General features: G+C 39.5%; 1 protein-coding gene across 2 annotated transcripts in view; it reads left to right on the top strand.

Annotated features, from left to right (window-relative positions):
• The window catches only part of cdc123 (cell division cycle 123 homolog (S. cerevisiae)), a 64,126-nt gene that overhangs the window by 8,318 nt on the left and 43,234 nt on the right, over nucleotides 1-12,574 (top strand). For both annotated transcript variants that reach the window (XM_068005085.1, XM_068005086.1), the window contains exons 3-7: nucleotides 640-700; nucleotides 828-860; nucleotides 2,933-3,028; nucleotides 8,256-8,362; nucleotides 9,366-9,414. In XM_068005085.1, the coding sequence (XP_067861186.1) occupies nucleotides 640-700; nucleotides 828-860; nucleotides 2,933-3,028; nucleotides 8,256-8,362; nucleotides 9,366-9,414 (346 nt within the window). The remainder of the gene's footprint in view (nucleotides 1-639; nucleotides 701-827; nucleotides 861-2,932; nucleotides 3,029-8,255; nucleotides 8,363-9,365; nucleotides 9,415-12,574) is intronic.

The raw sequence follows: 12,574 nt of genomic DNA, 5'->3' as shown, positions 1-12,574 counted from the left end.
GATTAATATGTGCTTTTCTTTTCTGCAATGGATCCCAATTTGAAGTCAGTTTTGAAGCAAAAAAAAATTGGCCTCTTTTATACTAGCAATATTTTGAAAGGTGTGAAGGATTTACATGCCTATTAATTACTTGAGCAGTTGTGCTCATCCATATAGTCTTGAAGATTTTGTGTTCTTCAGTGTACCTTGTATGGGATAGATGTACTTTGATATATTGTCGTGTTCAATAATTTACCAAACTATTAATTTGTTTCTATTGTATAGAATTCTGAAAAACATTACTCATCAATTAAAGCTTTACTTTAAATGCACAGCACAATAAATACAGTCCACCCACTGCAAAATGTTACCTGGAAAATATAGCACAATTTGAAGTCTAATCACCTTTGTGTAAAAAATATATAGGGTTTAGTTGTGGTTTCTGTTTTTGTTCATCTTTTGTTTCGGTGCAGAAACTCAAAATAAAATCCCAATCATGCGTAAAATGCAGATGTTAGAAATTAACTTTTTCCCATGTTTTCCTAAATGCTTTTATTATCTTGAGAGGGTACGGGTTCCTTTCATTTCACTATCTCCAATACTCCATGAGTCCACATTCCTGATTTTTGTTTCATAAGAGATTATTCTTGATTGTTTCAGAAATGAAGTCCCAAGTTATTCACGTGCAGATGACGGCAGTGATGAAGAACAGGATATCCAGGTCAGTACTGTGTTGTTTATTGCCTTAACTAAACAGTATTTGTTTCAGTATTCATGCTGTATATTTATGCTGAATGCACTGACAGAATGTTTGATAGGTAACTTTTTTGTGTTTTTTTTTCATGTAGTGGTCAGATGATGAGAATGTGACAACACTTACGGTAAGGGGTGTACTTGCATATATGTAGCTGTTATAATTGTGTTTAATATGACTAGTGCCTTGGCTGAATATCATTTATAACTTATCAGTGACTAACCTTTTATTTTAGGACACAGCAAAGAAAATTGGTTAGGTGAAAGGCAGTGGGATTGTAGCATTTATTGCTGAACTTAATTTTAGTAATTTTGGTGTTATGCCATTCCCTAGCCAAGAGGCAGCAGGGGCTATTGTTCCCAGAGCTTTGCCAATGATGCTGTGTAACGGGGTACAAAGATGAGTGAAAGCAACCTAGGTCAACTATCTTTCAACAGTGCTTTTTTTTGGCTGCAGAAGCACCTGGCCTCAACTCGGCAAATTCCCCATATGGCTTGGCAGAAAAGAGAATCATGGATGTTAACCGTGACCTTATAACCCCAGTGGCCTCCCTCACTCTTATCGCCGTTCCTTTGTCGTCGCTGGGTCAAAATCCTGGAACTCCCTTCCTAACAGCACTGTGGGAGAACCCTCACCACACGGACTGCAGCGGTTCCAGAAGGCGGCTCACCACCACCTTCTCAAGGGTAATTAGGGATGGGCAATAAATGCCAGCCTCGCCAGCGACGCCCACATCCCATGAACGAATTTTTAAAAACTCTACAATTTTTAATCTTTCTCACCAGAGCTGATGTTCTGCTTCAACTAGGGCCATGCGTGAATTTCTGTAATCCTCTAGAGGAGAAAGGGAACGACTATTGTCTTTTATTGGGTCAGTCACTCTAATTAATTTAGGAATGAAATCATTTAAAGGTGACTGCTTTTTAAAATTTCAACAGATTTTAAACTTATATTTTAATCCTTTTCCTGCATATATTCTCATGTAATCTCTCTTCCAATTAAATTTTCTTCCCCATCACATACCATTTCCTGGCAGAGAGTGGGCAGATAACTTGCTCTAAGACTTCTGCCAATGTCACACGAGAGTCAGCTGCCAGAGTAGAGGTGGGCAACCAATGGCTTGTGAATAATGTGTGGTTCTTCTGCTCTTTGTGACTAAGAATGTTAAAGCACTCAATGTGAGAGTTATTTGAAAGCAACTTTAGGTCAGCATCAGCTACAATGTAACGGGCAGTTTTCTTCGTAACCAAAAATTGCACGCTCAAATAATTTAATATTAGTTGAACTGCAGCACCATGGGTGCCTGCCACTCGCAATCAGCTCTTGAACAATAACGGGCAAATGGGGAGTAGCACCACTGCTGCAGCCACAAGCACAAACCATCAGCACGCTATCATCGTCTCCAGCACAAAATGAGATCGATGGCGTTACCTGAATTGTGGAAATTGCTCCGGTTTAAGACATGCAATTCTGCTGGTGGAAACTGTGACAGATGGGGCAATGGAAAAAGAAGCCAGGAGAATAGGATAGGAGGATTGAGGGAGTGTGAGAGTAACTATTTGGAAACAGAGTAAACCGTTGGAAACAAAACAGGTCAGAAGTCACATCGGGCTAGGCTTTTAAACATTTTGAGATTAAAGTATTGAGCTCTTGAGTGAGCATGCAAGTATACTAGATTTAAAACATGTGGCACTTTGTTGGTATACAGCATCTTTTCCTGTCTATGTCTGTGCTAGGAGTTGCACACGAACTGCCTGGGTTGACTTGGCCTTTGCAATGGAGATGAGGAAAAAATACTGTGAGGAATTCCCATTCTGTGATACAGCACGTTGGAGTGATACAGCACGTTGGAGCAACACAGGGAGAAACTACTAGTTTTGCTAACATTGAAGTTTACAAATGTGAATTCACAAGTTTTTAAAAAGTGATGCCTAACTTGTATAATTTTTATTTTCATTTTCTATGTTTTAGTCTGTCAAATTTACAGAAAACTAAATATATATGTCTTAGTATACAATCCTTGATTTTGTATTTATTAATCTTGTAGAATTAAGTAAACTCTTATACTGCTCTTTGAAAATTAACAATTTTAAAATTAAAAGCTTTACTGAAGTGGAACAGTTCAAGGTTTTTGGGTTAAAGGTATTTTTGTTTTGTTAACACGTGAATTTAATCTTTGTGCTTTTTTTTAATACATAGGCTCCAGAATTCCCAGATTTTTCAGCAAAAGTACAGGAAGCTATAAACTCTCTTGGAGGCAGTGTTTTTCCCAAGCTTAATTGGAGCGCTCCGAGGGTAAGAAACTTAGGGAAGAAATACAACTTGTTTTGGAAGGTTTTGCTGCCAGTCTTCTAAAGTTAGTTTTATACAGGTCAGCTTCAGTCATCCTCGAGGAAAACTTTGACAAATGAAAAGCAAATTTATATCTGGTTTGCATCTGTTTACTGTGAATGGGCTAGAATAATTGTAAACAATTTTACAACACCAAGTTATAGTCCAACAAATTTATTTTAAATTCCACAAGCTTTCGGAGGCTTCCTCCTTCCTCAGGTGGTGTGGCCCACACCACCTGAGGAAGGAGGAAGCCTCCGAAAGCTTGTGGAATTTAAAATAAATTTGTTGGACGATAACTTGGTGTTGTAAAATTGTTTACAATTGTCAACCCCAGTCCATCACCGGCATCTCCACATCATGGGCTAGAATATGCAAAGAATATTTTATTTAAGACGGGATGTGATTGTATCAGACAGTATTGGTCTATTGTAGATCTTTTTTAAACAAAATCTGTACATTTTGATTGTTTAAATAATAGTGAAGCAAATTCTGAATTGGCTTTACGATGTTTGTGAATCAATCTTCAGTTTCTTGTGGATGTAGACTAATTCTAATTGGTTATCATTCTGTCACCATACTTTGGTCACGTCTGTCAGTGCCAAAAAGGAGGAATCAAATAGGTCTTGAATGGCTTCACCAATCTTTACTGAAGTGTTATAGTCAAGTTGCCTAGAGGGTAAGGCTCCTTATTTTCTGAAGTTGAGTCAGGTCTAATTTAAAAATTAAGGCAATCAACTGGACCATTGGGAATTTGAAAAAATAAACCCAAGCCAGGGGATCTGTGGGCATTACTGTCGCATTGTATTATAATGACTGACTTGTGGATCTGATCAGAATCAAGAGTAGTCGGTCGTGACTGGTGATGCAGCTTGTCAGTGTGTTATGCTGTGTTACAAAGAAATGGGATGTGTGTATTCCTTTTAACCACATGATCAGTTTCAATCTTGTCTGGGGATGGACTGAATGGAAGGAGAGAAAATTGAAAGAGTGAATTTACACCATCCTTCTCCTTCTAAAGGTCAAATATGGAATGACTTATGAGACAAGCCTGAAAACAAGTCCAGTAGTTTTGGTTGGGGAAGATTTGACCTGGTTGAAAACAAAATTGGAAGTATGGGAGAAAATGATAGCAGAAAGGATTGGAACACCTGCATGTGGCATCAGAGAAGAGTGAAAACATGTTTGATTTCACCCCTGCTGAGTTTGTGATTTCAGCCTGTGGGGGGATGCTGAGCATAGGAGGTTAGAAGATATTTTTCACTCAAAGGATAACTAAAATATTGGAATGCTTTGCCACAAATGGCTATTAAAGCCAAGTCAGTCACAACGTTTAAGAAGGAATTAGATTAAACACCTGAATAAAGATATTCAAGAGTACAGGGATGGAACAAGGAAATTATATTAGAGTAAATAGCTTTAGTGTGGAGCCAGTACAGGCATGATGGCCAATGGCCTTCTAGTCTGAATTTTCTATGATCCACTGCTGTTATGACAAGCAAAAATGAAGAAAAATGCATTTAAGGCTGTTAATATATTTCAATTATAAGATCTCTTCAATAATTTTATCCAAATTTCTGAAGATATCATGAAATTTCAGATTTGATCATCTTAACAACTGACACTTGTATAGCACTTTTTATTGGAGTAAATCGTCCTAAAGCACTTCACAAAGGGGACGTAATGGATGCCGGCTAGGGCAGGCAACTGAAGGTTCGTTCGAAGAGATGAGTTTTGAGAGGGCTTTTGAACGTGGGGAGAGATGTAGCAGGACAAAGGGGCTTAGAAATGGAATTCCAGATTCAATAGCCTTGATGATTGAAAGGGCTTCTCCCGATGGCAGAGTGGACGGATACACAGAAATCCAGAGACAAAAAAAACAGATTGTGAGCTGGGACATAGTTTGACATTGGTAGGGACAGTTAATATCTGTGACCAGCGTATGGTTTTGCCATTCAGTTGCTAGCTAACCGACACCTAGAGTGTGTGTGCGCGTGCTCACGTACACAGGTATGAATTCATCTTTTTCCATTGTCTCCTGTTCCCTGTTCTGCCTGACATGCACCTCCTATGGCCAAGATACCTGTTCGACAAGAGGAAAAATTAGTATGGGTTCAATGAAAGTAGATTTAATTTGGGATAATCTGTGCCTAAATAAAACTTCTCTCAATAAGTTGACAATGTATTCTGGCTAATCCATTGCCATATTAAGCCCTGCTTCTGGAATTCTCTCCCAAAGCCACTTTGCCTCACTACCTTCCATGATTTCAAAAGCCTTTCTGTTTCACATTTGGTCTATTTCCCATCTCCCCCACCCCCATCGTTGGCATTGGCTGGAAAAGGTTATTTTGCCTTTCCTTATCTACTGCGGGGAAAAAGTGTGGGGTAACTTGGAGGAAAAGATTTATTAAAAGTTGAGGCATGTGAAATAAGAAATCACTGTAATCTGTAGTACTCGATTTTTATCATTAGGTGGCACATCTGTTTAACAAGAGTTGGAATTATCTTGTATGAAAGAAATTGAGAATTTAACAGAATTCTTTTAAAACTAATTCAACAGACGGTAGCTTTAGTCCCCCTTCTCTGAAGATATACTGGGGTATGATTCCACAGGCACTGATTGTGCCCCCTCTGTGCCTTGCCCAAATGGTCATTTTTCAGATCTGAATGTTGACAAGTTAGTGGACTATGAATAGGGGATCACAATCCGAGCTGAACCTGACGCTGTCCACATCCATGTCCAAGCACAGTAGATAGCAATCAGTTGTGAGAACACTGGCTAATCCAGCAAGGGCACTGATACCAATTGTAATGTCCCTTATACCATTCTACCAGAGATGAGATAACTCAGCACAAACCAGGAATAAAGCCTATGCCCTTCCTAGTCTGTATGGCTTGACTACTCACTGGTTTTACCACCCGATCAAGAGAATTTTGTTTTACAATAAAATGCCAGAGAAGATTTGTTCCAGCTGGAGAATTTATGTAAGCAATCTTTTCAATCCTATGTACTTGTACAAAATGTATAGGGCTAGATTTTCTGGTCGTTGACTATGAATGAGCAAAAACCTAACCTGTTATACTCTCAAGTTTATTCTCTATTAATAGACTTTTAACATATATCTTCTGTGCAATGCACAACTATGACTCACAGCTCCTATAAACCAAGTATCCAAGGTTGAGTGGGAGGTTCAGTTGATGAGTCTGATTACTCCTGTGTCTAGGTCTGGGTATATTTTGTTAGGTAGTTAATGGTTGTCATAAAAGTTGTCACTCTTGTGCGAAATGTGTTTTGTTTTGCTTAAATTTTGACCACCCACCACTGTTGCCCAAATTTTGTTCAAGAATGTTTGCAGCTAAAAATTCCTGTCACACACAAGTTTTGTATTTTTCTTTGTTTCACACCATTGTGGTTGTAGATTGTAATCCCAGAAATTGCAGATTATAATTTCAACAATTGCCCATTTTCTTAAAATTTTCTGGTTGCATATTTGTGATGACCTTAAGGTGAAATGTTTATTTCTCTGTTGTCTAAAGTGATTATTTTGTACTCTGACCTGAATTGTTAGAACTGGCGGCACAAACCTAATAGTGTCGCAATGAATTCTTGAGTCCATAAGATTAACCACATTTTATAGCATGTGTGTTCTATCACCAACTTACTATAGACACCAAATAAGCAGCACTTTGACATCATCTATTTTATTGGGAAAATTGCCAAAAAGACAATAACATTAATAACTTCAAGAAAAAAATGTTGGCTTTCTACTACAACAACAACAATTTGCATTTATATAGCGCCTTTAAACATAGTAAAACGTCCCAAGGTGCTTCACAGGAGTGTTAGCAAACAAAATTTCACACTGAGCCACATAAGGAGGTATTAGGACAGATGACCAAAAGCTTGGTCAAAGAAGTAGGTTTTAAGGAGCGTCTTAAAGGAGGAGAGAGAAGTGGAGAGGCTTAGGGAGAAATTCTAGAGCTTAGGGCCTAGGCAGCTGAAGGCACGGCCGCCAATGGTGGAGCGATTTAAACTCTGATGTGCAAGAGGCAAGAATTGGAGGATCGCAGAGATCTCGGAGGATTGTAGAGCTGGAAGAGGTTACAGAGAGGGGGGGGGGAGGGTGCAAGGCCATGGAGGGATTTGAAAACAAGGATGAGAATTTTAAAATTGAGACGTACCTGGACCAGGAACCAATGTAGGTCAGCAAGAACAGGACTTGGTCTGAGTTAGGATATGGCAGCAGAGTTTTTGATGAGCATACGTTTATGGAGGGTGGAAGATCTTGAAGGAGCTGACTCATTCTGGGCAAGACTTCAAGAGGAAGGAGGGAAAAGGAGAGTTCCTCTTCTTTGATTTGGCTGCGTGCCATTACTAGAATGATTCCAGGGATGAGGGACTTCAGTTACGTGGATAGGCTGGAGAAGCTGGGGTTGTTCTCCTTTGAACAGAGAAAGTTGAGAGGAGATTTGATAGAGGAATTCAAAATCATGAAGGATCTAGACAGAGTAGATAGAGAGAAACTGTTCCTGTTGGTGGAAGGGTCAAGAACCAGAGGGCACAGATTTAAGGTGATTGGCAAAAGAACCAAAGGTGACATGCGGCAAAACTTCTTTAGGCAGCGAGTAGTTGGGATCTGGGATGCACTGCCCGGGGCGGTGGAGAAAGCAGATTCAATCGTGGCTTTCAAAAGGGAATAGAATAATTCCTTGAAAGGAAAAAAATTGCAGGACTACAGGGATAGGGCAGGGGAGTGGGACTAGCTGGATTGCTCTTGCATAGAGTTGGCACAAACTCGATGGGCTGAATGGCCTCCTTCCGCGCTGTAACCCTTCTATGAATCTATGGGAGACCAGCCAGTACACCATTGGAATAGTCCAGTCTGGAGGTAACAAAGGCATGGATGAGGGTTTCAGCAGCAGATGTGCTGAGGCAGTTGACAATTAACAATTCTAGTTGACAATTCTTTAAAATTTCAACCATTTTTCTACATATTTAAATCAAAATAAAATTGTTTCAAAACTAAAAGCAGAAGAAATTAAAATGAAAAACATTCAAAGTATTTTGTTGTCTAATTTAATTTGTATTTTGTGACTGAATAGGCAAGATAATGTCAGTCAGCTTCAGAATGACCACATGGCCCATACCCAATAATTCTTTTACATCTGTCTGTTTCTTCTCCCACCTTAGGATGCTCAATGGATTGCAATGAACAGCTCCCTCAAGTGCAATAATTTGAGTGACATCTTCCTGCTCTTGAAAAGTTCTGACTTTGTTACTCATGACTTGACTCAGCCGTATGTACTTAAATCTTCAATATTTACCTTCAGAGTTTTTAAGTTTTATTTTTCCTCTTTTTTTTTTTCCCTTGTCTCTTCCTGTAAGCATTAACTTTTTGCATTCTGATATCTTACCCAAGCAGCGGTTATTTACATGCGAGCTTGAACAGCAAGTGTTAACAGGCTATTCGAATGCAGGAGCATCACAGCCAAGCCCAATTCATCATTGACTTGTGTGGATGAGCTCAGCTGCTCAGTCCACCAGAGATCAGAAAACACGGCAGACTTTGTCTCCAGCAGCAATATTCATATCAATCACAAAGGGAGCACTGAATCCAGGGGCAGAATCAAGCACCACCTCTTCAAGTGGGTCTTGGGCCTTATGCCACCACATGTAATTTATACATTGTAAACAAATACTTCAATTTAATTGAAGTATTTAATGCAGTCTTTTTAGGAGTAGGTGGGGGGGGGGGGGAAATAATGCTTTTTCTTCCTGATTAGCTAGCAAAAATGTATGTTATAGCTGTGTTCCAAGTTGCTTTGCACTCCATGTTCATCCTTCCACAATACTCCAGTTAGTTGGGAAAGTTATTGCTGCTTTTAAATAGCTTGTTTTGGAATATTTTGTTGCACTATTTTGGGCTCACTTGACATTTGGTCCACAATGCTCATTTGAAGGACAAAAAAACTGTGACACTCTGCCAAAAAAAGCACCTCTGAAATATTGCTATTTTTGAACTATGCCAACTGTAAACAAAATTCAATCCACATTATTTTTTAGATCATTTATATTCATGGGACAGTTCAAACAAAACAAATGGTATTACAGGACATGGTGTTTTCCAACAAATTAATTGTAGATTATGACCTTCACTCAAAAACCGCAGTAACCATGTGCCATTTGCTTTTTAAACCTCTTGTTAACTGGATGCTTTCTAGTTTCTAGAGCTTATCAGTGTGACTGTTCTTATGAAACAAATGGTTATCAAACATGTTGAATATTTAATTTTTCACCTAGATTTCTTCACTGTACTGATGACTCACCAGACCCCAAAGTAGATACTCAGGTAAGTCAGTTTGTAGCTTCAGATTACCTGAGTTTGCTGCATAAATTTTGCAGGTGTGCTAAACTGTATGGATGGCATATCTATAATTAGTATCGTCAAATATTAGATTTGTGAATTGCATCTATTGTTTAATATGGTTCACCTATTTGAAAATTATACTTCTATTTTACAAATTCATCAATCACAAAATATGGAACTGTTTTGAAAATAATTTATGGAATGATCATCACAGCTCTTTGTTTTGTTGAAGTGTCATGAAATGCATGAATAAAAGTACGAGATACTGTTCACCAAGTTTTTGCCAGTTGCTTGATGCTTTGTACTATCTTTCTGCTCCTCCCAACAATTTTTTTTAACCAATATAGTTATGTGAATTGAATCCACTATCCCACTCACTGGAAGCATTGGTATGTTAATTTTTTTCCCCACTGTTTCTCCTGCTGTTTTTTGGGGAGGAATGAGTTTTTTTCTTAATCTTTCCCCTATAATCTTTATCCCCTGCTCCTTCATCTGCTTGACACATCCTGAGGAGGCATACAGCCTACCCCCAGGCTGCACCAGTGGCCCTTGTAGCTGGTAGCTTGGAAATAGGAGAAACCTCCAACTTGTGACTTTGCTCTGATTAACCTTCCCCTGCTACAATATACCATGCTTCACTTGGAGATTTTGCTTACAATACCTTGCCCAAGTCAAAATTTGTGTACATATGTGTGTGTTTATCTATAATAAAAATTCTTGCAACTGTGCGCACTTTCTGGTGTCACTCTTATTTCCTGTGTCATAAGTTTGATATGCCTTTGTCATGTTTTCACACACCTAAGTAATGTCTCGAAATGTTTTTACACTGAGAAGAGGTTTCTGAACTTGCCATTGCCAACCTTGCAGGTCCTTCCACTGGTGCACCATGAAATGGCATAAACCAGCTCCATGGACAAATAGGACATATTATTTAAAATGTTTAACCAGCAGCCTCAGGACATGGCCTCTTACTCCATCATTCATACCCAGGGAGAGATTACTCCACGGCTTGCCTGTTTCATTGCCATGGCTTAGTTCCAGTACTGATCCAGCTATTGGCCCACTCCTATTCAGGATTGTTGCTGCCATGGTCCTTTGCTGTGTCTCTCATTTGGTCCCAGCCCTGACCTGTGTTCTTGGTTGCCCTCCCACCCTTGTTCAGCCTGTCGTGTCTTAACTGGCAAAGTAGCAATTTCTTTTCGAAGCACATAAGGTGAAGAGAGAGGCAATGCGATCAGAGGGACAGTGATCTCTTGGAGAGAAGGAGGTCTTTGTGGGGAAAAGAGATGGGGAGATTTTGAAGAGGGAATGAGAGAGAGATGGGAGGGAGAGAGAGGTAGAGAGTAAAAAAGGATGAGGGATAGAAAAAAAGATAGATTGTTGATGTAGAGAGATCGGGGTTGGGTGACAATCCCGTATCTAGTACACCCACATCCTCAACTACTGTCCGATCCCATAAATTGACTGCAATTCTCCTATAAGCTGGAATCAACCTCTAGTTCTATCTTACACTCTCTCATTCTGTGAGCCCCTGTAGCAACCTGCCCCATGCGCCAAAAGCTTCCCTCTGTTCCTACACTCTCGCACTGCATTTTGCTATTCCTGCTTGTTGTTCCTCCCTATACGTTCCTCCATTCCCACTCTCTTACCATCTTTTCCAGCTCCCAACTTAAATGCTGATGTCTTCCCGCCCCTTGCCATACACTCATGTTCCAGCACCTATGTTCCCTTCCCCCAAAACAGTGGAGGTCCAAAGAGACTTAGGGGTCCATGTACATAGATCATTAAAATGTCATGGACAGGTACAGAAAATAATCAAAAAGGCTAATGGAATGCTGGCCTTTATATCTAGAGGACTAGTATATTCAACTTTTACACCAGGTTAAGCAGATTTATTTTTTTATTTTAACTGATTTATTTTAATTCAGAGTAAATTAAACCATTTACTCAGGGCTTTCTGTTTTCTGTCCATTAACCAATCCTGATTATATGAGACTGGCGGGTGAGGGTTGCCACTGGTAGTGTGTTTTTGTTAAATCGTCCCGTAAGTGTTTTCTCTCCCGAAGATGGAGCAATTTTAACATTCTTGAAATCAGATTTTCTCTCTGACTAAAAATGTGCATGCTACCTTTCAAAATTAATGTGGCAAGGGGACATATAGCACTGCTATTTAAGAAAGGTGAGAGAGGAAACCAGCAAATTATAGACCCAGTTAGCCTAACATCTGTTGGGAAATTACTGGAGCCTATAATTAAGGGTAGAGTGACTGGACACCTTGAAAATTTTCAGTTGATCAGAGTGCCAGCATGGATTTGCAAAAGGCAGGTCATGCCTGACGAACCTGATTGAATTTTTTTAAGAGGTAACTAAAGTAGTGGACGGGGGGAATGTCTATGGATGTTGTTTATATGGACTTCCAGAAGGCATTTGATAAAGTCCCTCATAAGAGACTGTAAGCTAATGTTGGAGCTCATGGAATTGAAGGCAAATTATTGACCCAGTTAGGAAATTGGCTGAGCGGCAGGAGACAGAGAGTAGGGATAATGGGCAGGTGCTCAAATTGGCAGTATATGACTTGTGTTGTCTTACAGGGATCTGTGATGGGGCTTCAATGACTTAGATGACTGGATAGAGAGCCGCATATTCAAATTTGCAAATGACACAAAGATAGGCAGCATTGTAAGCAGTGTAGATGGAAGCATAAAATTAGAGAGATTTTAAGATAGATTAAGTGAATGGGCAAAACTGTGGCAAATGGATTTCAGTGTAGGCAAGTGTGAGGTCATCCACTTTGGACCTCAAAAGGATAGATCAGAGTATTTTCTAAATGGTGAAAAGCTCGCAACAGTGGAGGTCCAAAGAGACTTAGGGGTCCATGTACATAGATCATTAAAATGTCATGGACAGGTAGAGAAAATAATCAAAAAGGCTAATGGAATGCTGGCCTTTATATCTAGAGGACTAGTATACAAGGGGGTAGAAGTTATGCTACAGCTATACAAAGCCCTGGTTAGACCACACCTGGAGTACTGTATTTGGTTCTGGGCACCGTACTTTTAGGAAGGATATATTGGCCTTGGAAGGAGTGCAACGTAGATTTACTAGAATGATACCTGTACTCCAAGGGTTAAATTACGAGGAG

This window comes from Heptranchias perlo, chromosome 24 (genome assembly GCF_035084215.1).
Source record: "Heptranchias perlo isolate sHepPer1 chromosome 24, sHepPer1.hap1, whole genome shotgun sequence".
Lineage (NCBI taxonomy): Eukaryota > Metazoa > Chordata > Chondrichthyes > Hexanchiformes > Hexanchidae > Heptranchias > Heptranchias perlo.
This window is presented reverse-complemented; position numbering and strand designations above follow the sequence as displayed.